The sequence below is a fragment of the Dermacentor andersoni genome, chromosome 4 (assembly GCF_023375885.2).
Source record: "Dermacentor andersoni chromosome 4, qqDerAnde1_hic_scaffold, whole genome shotgun sequence".
Lineage (NCBI taxonomy): Eukaryota > Metazoa > Arthropoda > Arachnida > Ixodida > Ixodidae > Dermacentor > Dermacentor andersoni.
The window spans coordinates 186,972,931-186,995,925 of record NC_092817.1 but is presented as its reverse complement, the minus strand read 5'-3'; the positions used below and the strand labels follow the sequence as shown (position 1 = coordinate 186,995,925).

Sequence of the window (22,995 nt, the reverse complement as noted above, 5' to 3'; positions counted from 1 at the left end):
GTGGAGAATTGTGCGGCCCGGGATTTGAATCACGGTCCTCTTGCACGGGAGGTGGATACTCTACCGTCCCCGCAGGAGTTAAATTTAAAAATTAAATTGTGGGATTTCACGTGACAAAACCATTTTCTGATTGTGAGGCACGCCGTAGTGGAGTACTCCGGAAATTTCGACCACCTCGGGTTCTTTAACGTGCACCTAAATCTAACTACACGGGTGTTTTCGCATTTCGCCCCCATCGAAATGCGGCCGCCGTGGCCGGGATCCGATCCCGCGACCTCGTGCTCAGCAGTCTAACACCATAGCCACTGAGTAACCACGACGGGTCCCGCAGGAATTGTACGTCTCATTTAATATACACTGGTGCCCTATTTGATCAGTCAAGGTGGACCAATCTGAGCTCGGTTATACCGCACGGATGGCACTCGGCTAGAGAACCTGGTATTTATGACCTGCACATGTGAGGCCATACATAATTGAAGATATATATCTGTCTTTTTTTTAGGAGGGTTCCCGTACAGTGATAAAATAAAGGAAAAGACATTAAAAAGAAAGAAAAAAAAGAAAGAAAAAGGGGCGGGAAAAAAAAGGAACATAACAAGTGATTTGAACTCGTGACCCTTCGATGTTGCCCGGAAAGATAGCTCTGTCGGTTGGTTCGTCAGGCCCCAGGCTACTTTCAAGCGCTACAGCTCCTGCTCCGAGCCTCACACTTACGTGGAAAGGGACTCATGTTGTCCGCGATAGTCGGTTTTGGAAGGCATACTTTCTAGGAAAAATGGCCGCCCGAGGAGAAGAGCGAACTCGAGCGGCTTTAGAGACTAGGAAAACTGCCTTAAAATATTTAGATTTGAGGGAAAGCTTAGTTAACAAACTATAACACGGCAATCAGCACTCGAATACGACGAGAGGAATTATTGAGACGTGGAAAATTTCCTGAAGTAAATATGGTTTGCGAGACAAATGCTTGTAAATATTGAACCTCTTAAAAGATGAGGGGAAATTTGCGCTCACCGAGAGGGCATCGTCCGTACGAGACCGCCACCAGGCACCTTACTGAGACGTGAAGGGCTTTGCGGCCGGAACAAGGCCTCCCGTCCCCGCCGGCCAAGAGGGGAAAACGCGCTTTCCGATCGCTCAAGGTTGCGCGGACAAAGCATAACTCTAGCGTCTAGGAAAAGCTTAACCAGGTGCGATGGCGGCACGCATAGCGTGGGAAGCTAGCCGCCAGAATAACTATCCCAAGGACTGCTGCTGACGAGGGCGAAATACCTTCGTGTAATTACAATAACCCTAATAGGACTACTTTCGAAAGAAAAAAAAGGAAACGGCCCAGAGGGCTATACTACGAGAGCTATGACTGATAGTTTTATATATATATATATATATATATATATATATATATAAAACTATCAGTCATAGCTCTCGTAGTATATCTATGGGATCGCATGCGCGCGCTGTTGCTTTGTCTCTGCGTGTAGTAGTTAAGAGAACCAGTTTAAGGGCGGAGAAGAAGGAAGGAAAGGAAAGCAAAAACTGCAGCGCCGTGGTTTTAAAGCGCACCCGTGGTAGAGAAACGGAATGCGATATAAGCGTGCGTAGGCATGATACGCACACGACAAACTGCGTTAAAATATTTAGATTTGAGGGAAAGCTTCGGTAACAAACGATAGCACAGCAATCATCACTCGAATATAATTATAACCCTAATAATAATTGTAAATATTCATCTCATCTATGGGATATAATGCGCGCGCTGTTGCTTTGTCTCTGCGTGTAGTAGTTAAGAGAGCCAGTTTAAGGGCGGAGAAGAAGGAAGGAAAGGAAAGCAAAAACTGCAGCGCCGTGGTTTTAAAGCGCACTCGTGGTAGAGAAACGGAATGCGATATAAGCGTGCGTAGGCATGATACGCACACGACAAACTGCGTTAAAATATTTAGATTTGAGGGAAAGCTTCGGTAACAAACGATAGCACAGCAATCATGACTCGAATATAATTATAACCCTAATAATAATTGTAAATATTCATCTCATCTATGGGATATAATGCGCGCGCTGTTGCTTTGTCTCTGCGTGTAGTAGTTAAGAGAGCCAGTTTAAGGGCGGAGAAGAAGGAAGGAAAGGAAAGTCTCTGAAGCAAAACTGCAGCGCCGTGGTTTTAAAGCGCACCCGTGGTAGAGAAATGGAAGGCGATATAAGCGTGCGTAGCCATGATACGCACACGACAAACTGCCTTAAAATATTTAGATTTGAGGAAAAGCTTCGTTAACAAACTATAACACGGCAATCAGCACTCGAATACGACGAGAGAAATTATTGAGACGTGGAAAATTTCCTTGAAGTAAATATGGTTTGCGAGACAAATGCTTGTAAGTATTGAACCTCTTAAAAGATGAGGGGTAATTTGCGCTCACCGAGAGGGCATCGTCCGTACGAGACCACCACCAGGCACCTTACTGGTACCTTACTGGCGCCAGGCACCTTACTGGCACCTTACTTTCACAACATGTAACAACTACAATTTATTTGATATGACTACAATGCTTAATAATGACGAGTAATGACCAATAATGGCTAAAATGACTTGTAATGACTACTGATGACTGATGACCAACATGTCTAACGACAACTTGTAACAACCACAATTTTTAGAAATAACTAAAATGCTTGGTACTGTGCAGTAATGACTAATAATGACTACTAATGACTAAGGTATGACCAACCTGTATAACGACGGCTTGTGATGACCACAATTGATTACAAACGACTAATTATGCTTAGTAGTGAGCAGTAATGACTAAAAGACAGAAGACGATGAGCAAAACGAGAACAAGGTGAAAGCAGGAGCCAACGCTTCGACAAGTGGACTTCTGTTCAAGGTGTCATATGCTTTCCTCGCCACAGTATATATAGGTGGGGTTCTAAAGTGGAGAGGGCGTAAGGCGGGTGGGTGCGGCAAGGAAGGAAGGTGTGTTAGCGGCGAGTGTGTCGAATTGAGCATAAGGAAGTGCTGTGCACAATGTCAGGGACACGGCCGTCTGTCAATCACGTGTCAACGCCCGTGTGTCAGCCGGCGTGTCAACGCCATGCACAGCTACCCTCTATTAGCTCTTTCGCTGGTGGTCGTAGGTTATCGCGTCTCTGAAAGAGATAATAGAAGGAGCGGCAAAAACCACTCATGAAAAAACAAAGAAAGAAAAAGGAAGTAGTGAAATGGTATAAAGAATAAATAAATGAAAAAAAATCGGAAACCCCTTTGTCACCGAACTTTGTGTAATCTGATTGTATGCGCGACGCGAATTGTGTAGTACTTTCTGGAAGACACGTGGGAACCAGCTGCAACCTTCGGCGAGCGACGTATAAAAGCCAACGTGCTTGAGCCGTGGCTCAGATTCCGAGGATCGCCCACTGTGCCCGCCGCTATTCTCGTGCTTTGAGTGTAGCCTGTCTTTCTGGGCGCATATTCGGGCAAATGAAGTGTAAGTTTGGATTAACGGTTTTGCTACTGTGTTCTTCATCGTCCCTGCAACGTGACAATACGGTGGTTGAAATGAGCTGCTATAACACCAAAATGTGAAGTATTTTTTATGTGCATTTCTAACTCAAACGTCAAGAAAGGTATATTTCTTAACGGGAATAGATGCTGGCTGGTACATTTGAAGGGGTTCGCTTTCAGTGAAACGGCAAGGTGAGTAGCCGCACAAGGTGCGCCTTCGGTGCCTAGCATGTCTTTGCATCTCCCAGCAAAAGGTAGTAAAGCACTCGCAGCACGGTCCGCTGTGTGCCGTGATCGTTTAGTATGCAGACAGCGAGGCGCACTGTTCAAGGACGGCAGCCCTGTTGGTCTTTCCAGATTCAGTCTTGGGCAATGAGTCCAGGAAGAACACACCGCCGTAAAGGTGCTTGTGGACGGCAAAATTTTCTGCGTAAATCGAGAACAAATAGAAAAATCTTCTGTAAACGAAAACTACAAGAGTAGTATTACCGGTGTACAAACTACTGCAAAACAGCCGGCGTGCAGCAGATCATCATTGACATCCCAAGGCCTTGCGGCGGCGTAAGCCCCGTGTTCTACGATTACTCTTGAATATACAGGGTGTGTCAGCGCACACTCAAAAATTCTTAAAGGCCTGCCTGTGGCATACAGCACAGTTATATTTCGTGAGCTGGTCTACTCGGAGCGGCGGACACCACTTGCACAAAACATTCGAATGCATAATCGCCGAATTAACAAAATATCATTGCTTAAGATATAGGCTAATTGTCTTATGGCCCGTATGGTTTACAATTTATAAATTCTAGCCGTGGAGTTCGCAAGGCGTTCCACTTGGAACGAATTCTCAGGATGACACGAGTTTCAAGATATTCGCGCACTTTTGGAGAAGTGCATTCGCGTTCCAGTTACTTTTGCGCTTGAATGCATAAAACGACGTTTAATTAAGACAGTAACTGCCACGCCAATGCACTTCTCGGCAATGTGTGAGAATTATTATCTCGAAACTGGTGTCATCGTGAGAATTAGGTCCATGTGGACCCGCCTTGCGAACTTGATGGCTAGAATCTGTAACTTGCAATATAAGTCATAAGGTAATCAGTTAAAAACTTAACTAGTGAGTATCTCTTGATTAGTCGATCATGCATTTCAATGCTTTTGTGCAAGTAAAGTCCCTCTCTTCATGCAGACCAGCTCATGAACTAGAATCGTGCTGTCTGCCACAGGCAACCTTCAAAAAATGTCGAAGGAGTTCGCTGAAGCACCCTGTATACGATGTATGCCTCGGTGAGATAATTAAAGGAACTCTTCTTGTATTCTTTACCGTCAAAACTGGTTTCACGGTTTCCTCCTCACTACCTTAGTACAGAATCTTGGTTTCAAGTAGGCTGGCGCGTAACACGTCATTCAGCCTCATCTAATTCCTTTGCTAAAACAAAAGATTGAGAAAACAAAAGGACAATACGTCCACCTACAGTTAACTAAACTTGCTTTATATACGGATACTTTAGTTCTAAGTGATGTCGCAGATATTTGCGAAGAGCATACACAATGCCTGCATCACTTGGCGGGCTAGTGGGGAAACTGTTGCAACACAAGCGCGAACAAACACATACACAATTAAAGGCGTTCGTATTTATGTACACCCATGATTAGTAGTATACAGACCACCGACAAGCCGAAAGAACTTAATTTGTGCGTAATACAGATACAGAGACTAAAATGGAGGAGTGCATTGGAATGTTTGCAATGCAAAGTTTGCACTGAAGTCCACAATTTCAAGTTAAATTCATAGGTGGACGCCGAAATTGGCGTCTTCGGGAAATCTCTGGTCCGTATACTTATTCTCAGGGTAGTGCATAAGTTCGTGCCTGTGTATAATCGTTTTCCACGATCTTTTCAATAAAAATGAAACCTTCAAGGTTTATCCGTTGCTGCACGGAATCCAACCCACGTCACAGGAGCTCCTCAAATCGAGCAGCAAGGCGCTTTAGTGATCTGCGCACCGGCATGTGCCGCTCTTTAATGACACTCTTTTATATTTACTTTGCTCAAAGGGAACGTGCCGCCATAGGTCGGCAAATTCACTCATTAGTCCACTGATCACCCACACTCAGGCTCACGCGCGAGTCTGAGCCTAGATTAGCACGGGTAAGAGCAATTTCGGTGTTTCGGAGTCCGAGTAAAGCATGGCAGGGCAAACATTTCGTGAGCATGAGTGCTGGTGGGCCTTCAGTAAAAAGTACGTTTTCTGACTCAGCCCGAGTGAGTTCTTCTAATTTAGCGGACCTATGAGTACAAGCGATTATGTGCCGCCCACCACTGAATTTCTTTCTCGTAAAGTTGGATCACTTTTTATTCGCAAGCCAACCTGTTGCGTACTATCATAGTATTGGGCGCCACCCAGTACGGAGTAGCTACTGGTCATATTTTAGAGCGCAGCTCTTAGGCGCACGTTTCTGCGGCAAGCGTTGGCGTCGTCGGGGGCGACGTAACCGAGCGAATAAGCGCATCGAAAAATGAAAATGTGGAAAGCGGCGAGAGAGAAGAGGCGCGAGGCTGAAACCGGAGAGGACGCTGCCGCCGAACCATGAGGCAGAAAGCGGAGCGGGTATGGCGAAAGCCTTAGGAAAACGCCGTGCGGCGACGATGGCTACGAGATGGCGCCAGAGTAGCGCGCGCGGTCTGGGAGGTATGTTGGCCGAGGCTGGTGTGAATCGCGTCCAAGCGTCACCAACGCGCTGGCTCTAGCGATCTGCAGAATAACGAAGCAATCGCGCCACACTTAGCTCCGTGTGGCACTTGTCGCGCGATACAGATTTACCCTGCGAGCCAATTTATCAACAAATTTATCGCCAATTGAGAACACGTACACAACAGCACTCAAATATCGCTTTGGGAGTATTTTAATTGTCGTCACGCGTCGACGTCGTCATGAAAGTCATATACCCCCAATTCGCCATATCTCACTACCCCAGCAATTCCTTCACCGCTCTCGATAGCGCTTAATTTCCTCTGGCATCCACCTTGTAGCTCCGATAACTTGAAGGCTATCTGCTTTGTGCTTAGTATAATGAACTACGTTCAATTTCTAATTGTAATTGATAACTGCAAACTCCCTAATGTTGAGGCTAGAATTCTGCGTACTCTATTCGCTGCGCACGCTGTTATTTAGTTTGATTTTCTTATGTTATTGCTGAAATTTGGGCTTAGTGTAGTAAAGCTAGATTGCTTTGAAAAAGTGCCTCAACCTGTAACAAAAACGTAATCCAGTAGTGCGTAGAAGCTGCGAATACATTTCGTCCACACTGAGTAAAATTAAACCGTTTTGAAAAAGCAACCTAACCGTAAGTGGATGAACTGACCACAGACTTGTTCACGTTACAGAAAAAAAAGTAACCGATCACAATGACGATTACTTCTTTCGAGAATGTAATTGGTGAGAATTAGCAATTAAAGCTGCATGAAACTAATTAAGTAATCTTCAAAAATCTTTGATTAAATTAAAGATTATTTGTACCCTACATTTAACATTGCACAAATACAGTAAACTGAACTTGATGGACTAGCTCTTTTAATACGTCCTTTGCAGCCGATAACACGCATTTTAACTTAACTATGAATTGAATTTCAGTATTTTCTGAAGTAATCTTCCTTCGTTTACTTCTGAAGAGATCTGGCAGCGACACGAAATACTCACTTGATGTATGCGCTGGGGAGAATTCGGAACACTTTGCTCTCATGGTCAGATCTGCTAATGCACCAGTCATCATCATCATCAGCCTGGTCACGCCCACTGCAGGACAAAGGCCTTTCCCATACTTCTCCAACTACCCCGGTCATGTACTAATTGTGGCCATGTTGTCCCTGCAAACTTCTTAATCTCATCTGCCCACCTAACTTTCTGCCGCCCCCTGCTACGCTTCCCTTCCCTTGGAATCCAGTCCCTAACCCTTAATCACCATCGGTTATCTTCCCTCCTCATTACATGTCCTGCCCATGCCCATTTCTTTTTCTTGATTTCAACTAAGATGTCATTACCTCGCATTTGTTCCCTCACCCAATCTCCTCTTTTCTTATCCCTTAATGCTACACCTATCATTTTTCTTTCCATAGCTCGCTGCGTCGTCCTCAGCTTAAGTAGAACCCTTTTCGTAAGCCTCGAGGTTTCTGCCCCGTACGTGAGTACTGGTAAGACACAGCTGTTATACACTTTTTTCTTGAGGGATAATGGCGGCCTGCTGTTCATGATCTGAAAATGCCTGCCGAAAGCATCCCAGCCCATTCTTAATATTCTGATTATTTCAGTGTCATGATCCGGATACGCGGTCACTACCTGCCCTAAGTAGATGTATTCCAATACCACTTCCAGTGCCTCACTTACTATCGTAAACTGCTGTTCTCTTCCGAGACTGTTAAACATTAGTTTTCTGCAGATTAATTTTTAGACCCACCCTTCGGCTTTGCTTCTCCAGGTCAGTGAGCATGCATTGCAGTTGGTCCCCTGAGTTACTAAGCAAGGCAATATCATCAGCGAATCGCAAGTTACTAAGGTATTCTCCATTAACTCTTATCCCCAATTCTCCCCAATCCAGTTCTCTGAATACTTCCTGTAAACACGCTGTGAATAGCATTGGATAGATCGTATCTCCCTGCCTGACGCCTTTCTTTATTGGGATTTTGTTGCTTTCTTTATGGAGGACCACGGTGGCTGTGGAGCCGCTATAGATAGCTTTCAGTATTTTTACATACGGCTCATCTACACCCTGATTCCGTAATGCCTCCATGACTGCTGAGGTTTCGAAAGAATCAAATGCTTTCTCGTAATCAATGAAAGCTATATATAAGGGTTGGTTATATTCCGCACACTTCACTATTGCCTGATTGATAGTATGAATATGGTCTATTGCTGAGTAGCCTTTACGGAATCCTGCCTGGTCCTTTGGTTGACAGAAGTCTAAGGTGTTCCTGATTCTATTCGCGATTACCTTAGTAAATACTTCGTAGGCAACGGACAGTAAACTGATCCGTCTTTAATTTTTCAAGTCTCTGGCGTCCTCTTTCTTGTGGATTACGATTATGTTAGCGTTCCTCCAAGGTTCCGGTACACTCCAGGTCATGAGGCATTGCGTATACAGGGTGGCCAGGTTTTCTAGAACAATCTGCCTGCCATCCTTCAACAAATCTGCTGTTACCTGATCCTCCCCAACTTCCTTCCCCATTTGCATAGCTCCAATGCTTTCTTTACTTCTCTCGGCGTTACTTGCGGCATTTCAAATTCCTTTAGACTATTCTCTCTTCCATTATCGTCATGGGTGCCACGGGTACTGTATAAATCTTTATAGAACTCCTCAGCCACTTGAATGAACTCATCCATATTAGTAATGATATTGCCGGCTTTGTCTCTTAACGCGTACATCTGATTCTTGCCTATTCCTAATTTCTTCACTGCTTTTAGGCTTCCTCCGTTTCTGAGAGCATGTTCTATTCTTTCCATATTAGACTTCTTTATGTCAGCTGTCTTACGCTTGTTGATTAACTTGGAAAGTTCTGCCAGTTCTATTCTAGTTGTAGGGTTAGAGGCTTGCATACATTGGCGTTTCTTGATCGGATCTTTCGTTTCCTGCGATAGCTTACTTGTATCCTGTCTAACGGAGTTACCACCGACTTCTATTGCACACTCCTTAATGATGCCCATAATATTGTCGTTCATTGCTTCAACACTACGGTCATCTTCCTGAGTTAATGCTGAATACCTGTACTGTAGCTTGATCCGGAATTCATCTATTTTCCCTCTTACCGCTAACTCATTGATCGGCTTCTTATGTACCAGTTTCTTCCGTTCTCTCCTCAGGTCTATGCTAATTTGAGTTCTTACCATCCTATGGTCACTGCAGCGCACCTTGCAAAACGCATCCACATCTTGTATGATGCCAGGGTTAGCGCAGAATATAAAGTCTATTTCATTTCTAGTCTCGCTATTCGTGCTCCTCCACGTCCACTTTCGGCGACCCCGCTTGCAGAGGAAGAAGGTATTCATTATCCGCATATTATCTTGTTTTGCAAACTCTACTAATAACTCTCCCCAGCTATTCCTAGTGCCTATGCCATATTCCCCCACTGGCTTGTCTCCAGGCTGCTTCTTGTCTACCCTGGCATTGAAGTCGCCCATCAGTATAGTGTATTTTGTTTTGACTTAACCAATCGCCGATCCCATGTCTTCATAGAAGCTTCCGACTTCCTGGTCATCATGACTGGATGTAGGGGCGTACGCTTGTACGACCTTCAATTTGTACCTCTTATTAAGTTGAACAACAAGACCTGCCACCCTCTCGTTAATGCTATAGAATTCCTGTATGTTACCAGCTATATCCTTATTAATTAGGAATCCGACTCCCAGTCGTCGTCTCTCCGCTAAGCCCCGATAGCTCAGGACGTGCCCGCTTTTTAGCACTGTATATGCTTCTTTTGGCCTCCTAATTTCACTGAGCCCTATGGTATCCCATTTGCTGCCCTCTAATTCCTCCAGTAGTACTGCTAGACTCGCCTCACTAGATAACGTTCTAGCGTTAAACGTTGCCAGGTTGAAATTCCAATGGCGGCTAGTCCAGTATGATTATGCACCAGTATGATTATTTAAGATCAAGCACATGATTTTCTGAACTGTGCTGCATGTCAAAAGGCCGGATATATTTAACGCTATCCATTGCATCGCCCGAAATAGAGATGAAGAGGACGCACTGCTTGAAAACCTGCAAATGAAGGGCCTTCCGCGTGAGCAGCTTCCACACCTTGTGCTCCTTGAAGAGTCAGTTATAGCCAGCAAGGAAGCTTCAGGTCTTCTTGCAATCTTAAGACAGACTGGCATTGTCGACTCGTATTGACATTGAGCTCAATCGACATTGACGTATTGTATTGAGCTCAATCGCCAGACTAGCTCCGCCTGTTGGTATAACCCACCACCATCGCACGATTGTGGGTACTCAATGCTACGATGCTGGCCGTCTGTGTCCTCAGGAAGCGCCGCGCTACCCTCTTGATGGGGCTGGGAGAAGGTGTTGCTGACAGGGCCAATCGAAAACTAAAAATTCGCATGTAGCTGATTCCATTTTGGCATCAAAGTCTGAATTGCCCGTCACGAGGTAAAGACCCTTTCCGATTGACTCGTTGCTCTCCCAGATACGGTTAGCGCACTCGTAATTATTTGATACCTTCCTGTATCAATCATCTACCAGCAAGTGCCTTTCGCCCGAAAACTAAACCTAAACTAGAGCAAATTCTCCGTCACACTATTCTTTAGTGTTGTTACGGGGGAAGAATATATGTATTTATACTATATACAGTTACAAGATTGTAGCTCAGTAGCCAGAGTAACACCGTCTACCGACCATCGAGACACTTCAACCTCCTCTTCACCTCCCAAGGTCCTTTTGTCCACAGCGGCACAAACTCGTACGTGACAATAACCCCCGGCGGCAGAAGCATCGTCTCGATGCTTTCTAGGGTGTTGAATCAGTGTGCGAGATATTGGGCTTTAGTCGCGAAACGTGCATGATATCAGTTCTTGGTGGGGTAGAAGGCGTCGAAGTCACACATGATATCGCATATGTGAGGCTGGTGACTTGGGTATGGCCCGACGAATCTTAACCACGTGAATTGGCGGCGCATATCAGCTGTTAAGCACGAAGGCCGGCAGAGGGCACGATCACTGCTCTGGCGGTTCGATAGATTGTTAAAAGCTACAGTGGCGCCAACGTGCGTGTTTGCCGATCTTTTAAGCACGCGCAAAGGCTGAGAGGTGGGCTCTCGTTCTAGTATGTTTCTCGTGCCTAGAAGTCGAAAGAAATACGCGTGTGCCGATCGCGCAGTCGAGACTCTGCGCACATAGAAAATGAAATTACTTTTTAGTAGTCGTTCAGTGAAGCGGCAACTTGATAACAGCGCTTCAGTCAGGCTAAAACAAGAGCATAGTGAAATTACGTTGAGAAAATTGTTTTTTTCAGGTTAGTGACTCATAACGAATAATATTTCATTATGCGTTAGCTCACCCCTTCACGAAGTCACGCGCTTTTCGCGAACCGAGTTGCACAAGGTGCATGCATTGACGACGGTTGCGCTCACTTCGAAATAAGATTTGCTAGATATGACTTTAGCGAAGTGACGACCGCGCGAAATATTGCCGCAAAATGATGCAGTCGTTGATACTTACGCACCATTACTTGTCTCATTTCGTAATTAAACGCAGCAGCCTAACTATCCTTCAGCAAGTGCGTCTCAGATGCAGTGGCCTTACGAACTAATAGTTGAACGAACCAGCAAGCGAACTACTAAACGAGCGTACGAACGACCAAACGAACGAGCAACTGACTAACCGAAAATGCAAACGACTAAGCAAGCTAGTGTACTAGCGGGCGACCGCACGTCTTCTCTGCGAGTGCCCCACCGCCGCATCTGAACCATCACATGCTTTAAAGCTCACGGAAATAAGCACGTACGTCTCAAAGACCTGTGGGGCTGTTGTTGGCCGACGAATGCGCCCCGTAACTCGGTTTGGGGAGAGCGCGCACGCTTTTCCTGCGTATCGCAAATCCACCCGGCGACCGCCTACGACGAACAGGCATAAAAGAGGCAAACAAAGCTGTTTGCTTTAAAGAACGCTAGTAAGTAACCACAATAGGCATAGACCTGCTTTCCTAAGATGAGTTCTCACGCTGGAGCATCAAGTTTTCTGAAGAAGACAGGGCTTAATCTTAGAAGTTTCATAATACAGTTTTCGCACGCAGCCTCGCGTGCCCAAGAACTCAAAGCCTGTCGGCGAGCAAAACGATCAAGAGCACCAAATACGACCACCTATTGCTTACATATACAAAATACACGTCGCGTAGCAATCGTGTTAAAGCGTGCAGACAAATGACAACATGCTCAGTGATCTGTGCAGTAAGTTATCCCGGCCAATTCGATGAACCAGTGCCTTTCTTAAGCCGTCGCGCTTACGGGACGGTATCGAGAAGAGTTTCTTGCCTTTGCTGAAAATATTTTGGCGTACGAAGGCGAAGCAGTCATGGTGATGGAAAATGCCGTAAAGGGGCTTCACACTTGTCACGAAACAGTCCAGGACATTCGCCAACCAAAACACGGAAGAGCAACGGCGCCAACATGTGCTCCTCGACAGTCGGTAGACGCTTCCCATTGTCTCAAGCGAAAGTGGCGGTGGAGCGCGACTGTAAACAAACGAAGCCGACGCGAAGACCCAAGTGATGCCATTAGGCCAACAGCGAGGCGGCGTCGGCGTCGGCGTCGGCCAGGTCGCGCGAAGTTGACGTTGCATTCTTCAAGGCGTGTCACTAATTTACGAAGTTTGATGGGTGCTAGCTCAGCACTCAGCCGCGTCGGTAGCGCCGCCTAGCTCGCGCTGGGATGTCCATTGGCTCAGCCCCTTTCTTGCTCCATGTATGTCTCCTGAATAAAACTAAATGTAGCGACATTTTTTTATCTTGCCGCCGCGGCAGCTGCGAGGAGTCTAAGAGCAGGCAGAAGAGAACGTCTGCGTTTCCCGTTTAGATAAGCGCCATCACGTGGTATTTTTGGCGCTCTCTTCTCCATTTTTTCTTCTTTCCTGTGTCTCAAGCGCACTCGCTACCATGACAGTTGGCCGTCGAGTTGCTGCGGTGAGGCATTCCGAAGGGATGAGGCATGTTGTGACGAAGTTTCGTGGCTACCCGTATCATTGGAGAAGTCTGTTTAGCTTCGCTTAATTTTAAGGATTCCTTTTAAGGGTACTAAAGGTGCAAAAGTGTACGAAAAGACGGACTTTTTATATTTTGTTCACGGGGTGCGGAGCTCATGCATTTGTAAGCTTATGCACAGGTAGAATTGCGCCAGGGTTGCTTTCTCGGTTCTTGTTCAGATATTTTATTCCTGATCGCGCTGTCGTCAACAAGTGTATGAACGTATGGAGTGCGTAGGCTGCCCGCTGTGATGTATTGTACTGAAAACGTAGCACACGTTATTATTGCAATACTGAGAGAGCCTAGCTTTGTCACTCCATGCTTTTGGTAGGCGCTGCAAATATATTTTGCGAGGACAAGCTGTTCATGAGAACTGTAAATGATTGTACTATTATGAGAAAGGAGGGAGTGGCTGGACAACCACTTGCGCAGGTTATCAACCGGTATATATTTGGAAAACGCTTATATATATATATATATATATATATAAAGCTGAGGAAATCACGCTGGCCCTGGTAGTAAAATGAAGCAAAAGAGTACGACATACGTTGAATAAGCACAGTATATTTTATTGACGATTCGGCTGGTGGACTTTGCCAAAGGTCAGTCAATTATACTGTGCTTATTCAACGTACGTCGTACTAATTTTTCTTCATTATATATATATATATATATATATATATATATTATTGTCACGAAAAGACAACCGAAGATGTACCCGGCGTAGGCGAGCCAGACAGTTGTACAAGATGCGGTGCAAAAACTAAAAAAACTCAAGCCGGCGTCCTCATTCCCCCCTTCTGCAGCGCGCGTTGCAGTCCCTTCTTGCTGAGCGCTGACTCGTGACGCCTAGCGGTAATATATATATATATATATATATATATATATATATATATATATATATATATATATATATATATATATATATATATATATATATATATATATATATACAAACATAACTCGCGTCGCCGAAAGCCGTACGCTGAGATGCGTAGCACGTGCATGGATGAATGACGAAGTGATCATTGCGAACATGTGCTGCGTGGGTCTGCTTTGTAACAGTTTCTTCTTTCGACGCGACGCCAAGTTTGCTCGTCTCGATAGGCTGTGTTTGTGTATATATTCATGTGTCTTCCAATTATGTGCCTGTTGATAGTCTACGCTCGTGCTTGTCCAGTGGTTTTCCGGTTTCTTTCTTTCTTCTTTATTCAGCTGGTTCTAAGAAGTCAATGAATGTGATGCAAATGTTCTCCAAGTCACTTTTGCGACAGATTGGTCAAAAGCTGCCTTAAACATCCGGCAGAAGCAATAAACAGCACATTCGCAAGGGTGACAACCAAAGCGTTTTACACTCACGTCGCAGCGTACAAGGCCCACATCTGTAAGGACCTCATTGATGGAAACCGTTTGCATGCGTGATTTTCGTCCTTGCATGGGCTTTGTTTACAAATGAAGTAGAGTTTCCACTGTGACGTTTGCGCTTGACAGCCAGCGGTTCTAATTGGTCATAAAGGCGTATGACGAGTTTCACTACATGCAGAGATGCCGGCGTCATGACCAAACGATGAGAATAGTACAGGTGATATGCGTTCATCACGCACATTTCTACAAGACGTTCGCGTTATTCACGCGAATAGTTCACGCGCCTTACGTTCGGCGACCGTGGTTCTAACATGAGTAACTTATTCACCTGCACAAGCTCAACACACGGCAGCGCGTTGGTTACACACATACAGCGCAAACACATCGAATTATTGAATCAGTAGGTGCTACATGGTGCTACACACAAGCAAACGCATCGCCGTTCCCGTGTACCGGGGACAGCTTGACTTCATCGCCGCCCTTTCACGCCGTGCAATGCGTCTCTAGATCGGTAAATCAAGCTTCTGATCATTCACAAGAAATAACTCCCGAAGTGCCTTGATCTGTACAAGTCGCGACAGCGTTTTCGCGTGCAGGTACACTGGTTGTGAATGACACTGAACTCACATAGAGCTCTGACAGGCATACTAACAAAGTGTACATTACACAGACATTATTGCGAAGAAAAAGACTTTTGATTTTTGTGCTAGTACTAGACCATAAAAGCAATCAGTCGACGACACTAGAATCAGCAGGCTTACAATTTAAAGCAGGCCGCCAGAAAGAAGCGGCAAAACAAGTGCGCAATTGGTCGGCCGAAAAAGCACAAAATCATCTGCTTCTACCAGTATCGTGGTGTTCCGTCATCACTGCTAACACAGCACAGCGCACAATAAGCAAGCCTAAAATACAGTAAAATATGCTTGCGCAAATGCCGAAGAACTATGTTTAATGTCACCACGTGAACTCTAGGCAGGGCGAAGCCGCGTGCCCGTGAGCGAACGAGCAAGGTGTGAGGACAAGCGACGGGGGAAAGGGCGAGTGGCGAGGAGAAAGAGATGTCGGGCAAGGAGAAATGCCGCTATATTTAGTTTAGGGGGTTTATCTCCAAGCTCATGAGCGCGCTATCTCAAGCGCCCGCTCACACACCGCTACTCGCTTGACGTCTATTTGCTCCACTCTCCGATTCGGTTGTGCGCGACACAAATAATGTAGCGTGGTTGCGAAATATGAGCTGTGTTGCGCGTAGGCCTCTACAAGCAGGTACAACAGTGGACCGTCGAAAGTATGAGCCGGAAGAACAGCGGAAGAGCAGTGGATGAGTGCAAAGGCACCGTAGGAATTACGGAGGCATGCGACGCGTACCGAAGTGGCGATGAAGTAGGCGCAGCGTCGGGCCGACGACATATGCGCGGCCGAGGGCAGGCCACAGAGCCCACTGAGCAGGCTCCGGAGACCCAGCGGTCCGATTGGAGGATCGCCACTTGCAGGACGAAGACGCCTACTTTCAAAGGCGCTTTGTTGTGGACGAATTTTCTGCGGCGTGAAGTGTCTGCGAGCGCCTCTGGTCTCGATGGTACACCAAGCTATCACGGCCCACGCACATGGCAGTCCTCGAGTCAACGTTCCTCCGGGAGGACGGGAGTTCGCTCAGGCGTTGCTCCACAGCCAACCAAGAAACGCTTCGCACTGACATAGATAATCATTGAGGATGGTTCCTGCCGTAGTTCATTGTCTGTGTTTTCTTATTTTAAAACATTATGGAGTTTTACGTGCCAAAACCACTTCCTGATTATGAGGCACGCCGTAGTGGAGGACTCCGGGAATTTCGACCACCTGGGGTTCTTTAAGGTGCACCTAAATCTAAGCACACGGGTGTTTTCGCATTTCGCCCCCATCGAAATGCGGCCGCCATGGCCGGGATTCGATCCCGCGACCTCGTGCTCAGCAGCCTAACACCATAGCCACTGAGCAACCACGGCGCGTGTGTTTTCTTATTTATACGTAGGTTACTGTTCCTTGTACTACTAATGAAAATGAACGTCTAGACCTTAATTTGTAGGCATTCGCGCATGTATTGACCAGTATTTCTATCTTTGCGTTCTCTTGTACTAAAGGACGTGTTGAAATTTGTTTTTTTTTTACTCTCACTATTTATGCAATATCCTAGTGTGGGCTCTTAGCGATCAACTAAGTTATATTCGTTATGAACTATCCTTGTTAGACCTGCGTCCGCGTTTTTCACACCTTCCTTTCCGCACCCTAAAACCTGCCAAAAGCTTTGCATTTGTGGCGTTCCATATAAACTTGCGTTGGGTACTAAGAAACGCCGAACGATTTCCGTCGGGAACACCTCGCGTATCGTAGCACAGCTTCTATCACAGGAAGGTTTAAAAGGCTACACGTTTCGCTTTAAAATTGCTTCAGAGGTCCGTAAACGCTAGGCTGAGTTCCCAAAAAGCGTGTAACATATACTGAATATATGCAATACTCTAGTCGTTGAACTCAGTGCACTTTGTTTTATGTCTAATTTTTCATGATGCCCCGACAGTTCAAAATTTCCAATAAGTGGGCACATTGTGAAGAAGTCAAGATGAAAGATAACTGGACTGTCTTATAAAATCGACATCTACCAGATGTTGAAATTCCTTCTCTATTATGCGAGGGTGTGAAGGTGGAAGTGAACTTGTAAGTATGAGCGATGAAGAAGCACGAAAGCACCACAACTTGACTAAAAGCACTAGTGCGCTTTAATTCGCGCGATCTTCCATTTGATCTTTTTTCTCAACACTAGAAATGCCCGTTATTGCGCGAATTCCACTCGATGAAGGCATTTTGTCGCAGAGTTTGCGAAAACACTCATAACCAGCCTATACAAAGTGACATACGCCGTCAGCGCCTGCATTCAATGAGCCTTTATGAATAACGCTGCCAAGTTCCCGCTGTTTATTCTGCTTAAATACAGTCTCCAGTATAGCGATCACAACAATAACGTCTATCTTTTCACTCATTCACATTTAGTTGCGAATTCTGCCTGTTTTACAGCGTCACACGTTTTCCAAAGAGCGAAGGTAGCGCGCGACTTATCGGCCTCACGAAGCCCGAAGAATCTGCAGGACGCGTACCAATGTATTTTGTCACAAATACAGCTTACCAGCAATAGTAGATTTGATTCTGTTGGCCAAATCGACGAGCACTCGGCGATCCTTGCTTCGAGGCACAACGGCGGCTGCCGGTGCCTCTCCGTACTTTGGGCAAGGTATGCCAACCACGCAGACGTCCAGAACCTCTCGGTAGTGCTCGTTGAGCAAGACTTCTTCAAGAGCAGCGGGCACCACTTGGTTATCCATGCATTTGATCATTTCTTTGAAGCGCTGAACGAAGTGTATGCGTCCTTCTTCGTCGTAGTAGCCGGCGTCTCCTGTGAAAAGGCAATGTGAAGTTTGAAATGCATTATCGTGGTGGTGAAAAATTATAATCAGAACGCGTCTATTCAGCGTCACAAAAATACCTGACTTGCACCATCCTTCGGTGTCAAAAAACTCCCGTGTTTCCTTTGGTCGCTTGTAGTAGCTCTTCATTACAGTTGGAGCGCGATAGCGGATCTCACCCGTTTGATATGGGCCGAGTCTTCTTTCTGTAGACATGTCGACAATCTACAGGGAAGGACAGAGAGAGAGAGAGTAGTTACATAAGCGATTGTTTTATTTAACGCGCTATTGCAGTGTGTCATCGATTGTCTCTCCCCATTCATTAGTCTAAAACTACACAGCCGTGGAAATGGTTGCTTCGGTTTCACACGCACTTCAAGCAGCCACGCGCATGCTTAGGGCGTGTCGTGAAAGTAATTACACCGCTTTTACGGATCATTACAGTTATCGCATGTTTTCTCGCATTATTACAGTTATCGAGCTACTCTAGGGTTGTCAACAAAGAATACAGGGACTTTTAAGGGTGCGAAACCTTAGCACTTCATATTCCCGGCAAACAACTACCGAACCGGTACTTTCAATATTTTAATACCTAAAAAACAAATACGTGCAAACTTTTCATGTCTTTTCAGTAACACCAGTTAGGACCCTACTTGGCATTCTGTCGGTCGTCCTTACTTGTCACTTATCTATATGTCTTTCTTACCTACCTGGTTGCCTAGAAGTACTTTCCCAGCAACAATGCAGCCCGAAGAATACTAGTGACAGAAACGATTTTGTTCAACATTTGTCTGATCTCCATATTGCCTGTGATTTCCAATTAGTTATGTCCTTTTGTGACAGGTATTCCACGCTATCAACGCCTAGATTCCTTCCGTCTATGCCTAGATAACGGACTGCGCACACAAGAAGAAATTACACTTCATTCACAAAAACAATTAGGATCATTCATTTATGAAGCAAAAGTCGATTACAGAAACTCCGCGACCCCTAACTGCCATAGGGGTAACGAATGCAGCCGCAAATATGTTTGCAAGTATGTAGGATTGAAATGAGTATTACGTGAAAGAAAAGTTCATTTTGGGGGCGTGAACCAGAAGGCAAGAAGGTGTTTTTTTATGCATAGTTGCAGCCATCGCTCCTGACGGAGGCATGCGTGGTTGCTTCATGCTAAAGAAAGACAAAGGAACGTCTAGCCATGGGAAACTCACAATTGTATTATGTGGTAACGGGATCATGAAATATATCAAAAGATACTGTCTTGAAGCGCCTGATCGTTGATGTACAGGCAAAGAGAGCATATAATGCGTTGTTCTGGAAAGAGCGCAAGTTCTTTTTATTTGCCTGTGGCAGATAACAAGATTCTAGTGCTTGAGCTCTCATACTGGACGAAGTGGACAATATTAGCACGAAAAAACGAAAATGCATATTTGACTAATTACTCAAAATTAGTAAGCTTTTACTAATTACTTTGTGGCAGGTATTGCAATACACAAATTGTAGCCGGTGAGACTCTAAGGCATGTTCACTTGGAAAGATTGCTATGGACGGCATCATTTTTGAGACCTGCACGAACAAATTACTTGCAATAATACCAAATAAACTTGCAACTTGCATTAAAAATGCACGGTCTTTTCAATTACCTTTTTAACAAGACGCCGTTTCATTCATTGAAGCACATGAGTATCTGGACCTGCAATGCGTCTCTTCGTAAGGTTCAGGAAGGAATGTCTCGAAATAGGTTTTCCGCGAGCATGGTGTAATCCTGAGTTTACATAATTAAATATACACGACCAGGAATTAGGGAGAATGCCAAACAGCGTCTCTAGCGGCCGCCCCTGCCAACACGCGCGTTCTTTATAGGAGATCGCCGTTTTTCTCAAATAGCTAATTGCAGAAACAACGTTTCGAAAACGACCTCAGGAAATAGGCTCTACACGCCTAGTGCGATATCTCATGCATGTGGTACCATTACATATGACAGAAGGCCTGTTCCAAATTTCGTGCGAAGTTAGAAGCGTGAGGTAAGGGAGGTTATGGAAATATTGACATTTTCCAGGCTTCTTGGCCAGTAGAAAACGATTTGCGATGCAACTATTGCACCGGTTGGTATATTTCCGGTGTTATATCGACTTCAATGACTCAGCTTTCAGCTGGTTGCAGCTGCAGCTTTTACACTGACAAAAAAAGCCGTTCCAGTTTTCATAACAAGGTTGGCGAATTAATTGTGGTAGATACATAAATGTGGTTTCGCCTACAACAGCACAACGAAGCGATAGCCGAAAAAAAAAAAAACGCTATAACCGAGCGCTAAGAACGAAGCCAGATGAATACCGCTGGTACCGCAAGTGCTAGTTGGCAGGTTCGAGGACGGCTGCGCTTTTTTTTTCAGGATTATTTTCTGGTGTTTGCACACTGCGAGTAATTCCTACGGCGTTGATTCCCTTTGCTTGGCAGGCTGCTTGGTTCGAATGGCAAACTGGTTGCAATCGTTCCTCCGTGGTTTTGCTTCCTTTCGAGTGCGCAGCGTGCATGTTTTCGACATGGCAATATTATTTTGTGCGTGTGAACTTTGCTTTAAATGTCCTGTCAAGAAGCTTACTTTCTTTATTTTTCTCGAAATTTTTTTTGTATGCGCAAAGGGCTTTATTGCAGAGTGTTAAACTTTATCCTGATATATATGTGCTCTGCGTGGAAAAGTTCATTTATTATTTTACTCCTACCCTGGCGGATATGCTTCATTTCTCCTGGAGGTATACGTGCCTGTGTACAGTGGGCATGTTTTAAAATGCTGATGTTTTTTTTTCTTTAAAACACGATTGTCTCTCTGTAATGGCCACTTGCTATGCTCTCCCCTGAGCGGCAGTATTGAGAATAAATTAATAAATGAAATGAAAGTACCAGTCTGAAAAGAGATAGGCAAATTATATTAAGAAATAATCCGCAATTGAAATATAACTTTGAAAAGATCGTTCATTAGATTGTCATTTTAGTACTGAAGACGAGAAAATTTTGTGCAGAGACAAAATCTGGGACTCAAAATGACAAGATTAGGTTTTTCGGAATGGAAAGCTTTGAGTTTAGCTATTAACTGTGTAACTACGCAGCTGAGAAAAATTCGCATGTATTCTGGGTCGGAGGAGACCACCAAGCACCGAAGAAATGCTTTTTAGAGTTTATTTATTTATTTACGGCATCAGTGTTGGAAGGAATTACAAAAGGAAGTGGCTTGAGCGGGATAAACAAATATTGTATTGAGTCAAAAGTAACTTTCTTTTCATAGAATTTCAGTTCATTGTAAATGAAAAAAAAAGTCAGTGCGCACCAGGAAGGAAGCTTTACAGCTATACAGTATTGCCTGATAGTAAAAAGAAATAAAAATGAACGCACTCAGCAATGAACGCATTCAGGTTGCAGAATGCACGATAGTTAATGTTGCGCGAAAGTTACGTTTATAATTATTTAGAATTTCTGCGAGAATGATATTTTATTCAAGGAATATGCAAGGCCAAATAGAGCACAAGAAAGTTGGCGTCATTAGATATGATGCCTACTTTATTAAGTTGAGCAATATGATGCGATACATTTTGCAATTGAGATATCATTTAGGGAGAAAACAAGAAGGAGAAGCGGCACAAGCTGCGTGTTGGTGCCGCTTCTACTTCTTGTTTTCTTTTTATTAATAATATTTGTGATGCCATGGAAACCGGGATGCGATTGTTGGCGGATGATTGTGTACTGTGTGCAAATACATCTAATTTGATATTATTTTCGAAATGCGGACAGCTTGAAGCGCGTAGAAGACTGGTGTGTCACTATTAGCATGTCCCGGAACCTAAATAAATGTCTACACGTTAGCGTTGCTAGAAAAATATGACAAAGTAAGATATTAGTATTTATTAGGTGGCCAACAAATAAAAAGAGTTGATCGGTCAAATATTTAGGTGTCATGCTGACAGAGGATGGCTCTTGGTCATAATATGTTTGTGCCATAGTTAGAAGTGTAGGGCCCTTGCTTCACCGACCATGATCACTTTTTCACTCACTCCTCCTTGGCTTCTTGCATCAAAGTGCAAAACACGTAAGCACTAACGTAAAAGAAGCAGTGTATCAAACAAGTTTTACCAATTTGGGAGTAGGCTTGCCCTGTGTGGGATCCGTCTTGTGGTGTGCATAATAATGCATTAGAAACAAATTCTAGCGACGCTTCACTTCGTGAACCCAGGTTACGCGTAAACGTATAAATGCGGTTTCTGAGCCTGTAAGCTATGTAATCTTGCATGACACACCCACATTGTCACAAGCCGTCTAGAACCTTCTACAGAAGTCTCATAGGAATGCCTAGCCAGTGCGTTTTCCTGGTCTTATTCAGCTCGTACCCGGCGCTTGCCGACGACCTCGGGGTCGGTTGACTCGCAATCGGCTGGCCAGCATTTGCGTTGCTACTCCGTCCTTCTAACTCAGCGCTTGGCCTTTCGATCGCCAGACAAACCTGGTGCATCCATACCTAACACAGTCTGTAGAGACTGCCACAGATGGGGAACCAAGCGCGCCTCCGCCTATCGTCCACCTCCAGGCGCCCTTCTTCACCGACGCTCACTTCGCTCTCCCAGCTCGGAGGCCTCCGACATGATCTCGCCGATTTCATAGGCGCAGTATGTACGCTTGCGTGTAAAGATGCAACCCGTCGCAGCAGGGTCTGACCTGACGAGATACAGCCGCTTTCTAAGGGTAACAGCAATAAAAAAAATCTTCGTAGGATCACTTTGCTTGAACAACGAAGCAAGTCACGCATTAGACTGTCTTATTCAATCTTTTGTAATCGTAGAGGAATCTGCTCACTCTATCCGAAGGCCCCTTGTTGGTTTGCTCGTGTAGAGAACATCTACTTAATTTAAGCCGTACATTTCCAAGATTGATCGTTTAATAGGATTAACATCTTTGGAATTCAAGAGGCGTTTCGAAGCTACAGGTATCTATC

The 22,995-nt window shown here is 44.9% G+C and overlaps 1 protein-coding gene across 1 annotated transcript in view; it reads right to left on the bottom strand.

The window, feature by feature from the left end:
- Positions 1-3,569: 3,569 nt before the first annotated feature.
- The window catches only part of LOC126530457 (luciferin 4-monooxygenase-like), a 66,782-nt gene continuing 47,356 nt past the window's right edge, over positions 3,570-22,995 (bottom strand). Inside the window, exons 4-6 of the mRNA XM_050177738.3 lie at positions 18,095-18,239; positions 17,738-18,004; positions 3,570-3,919 (exon numbers count right to left, since the gene is read on the bottom strand). Coding sequence (XP_050033695.2) covers positions 3,792-3,919; positions 17,738-18,004; positions 18,095-18,239 — 540 coding nt within the window. The 3' untranslated portion in view covers positions 3,570-3,791. The remainder of the gene's footprint in view (positions 3,920-17,737; positions 18,005-18,094; positions 18,240-22,995) is intronic.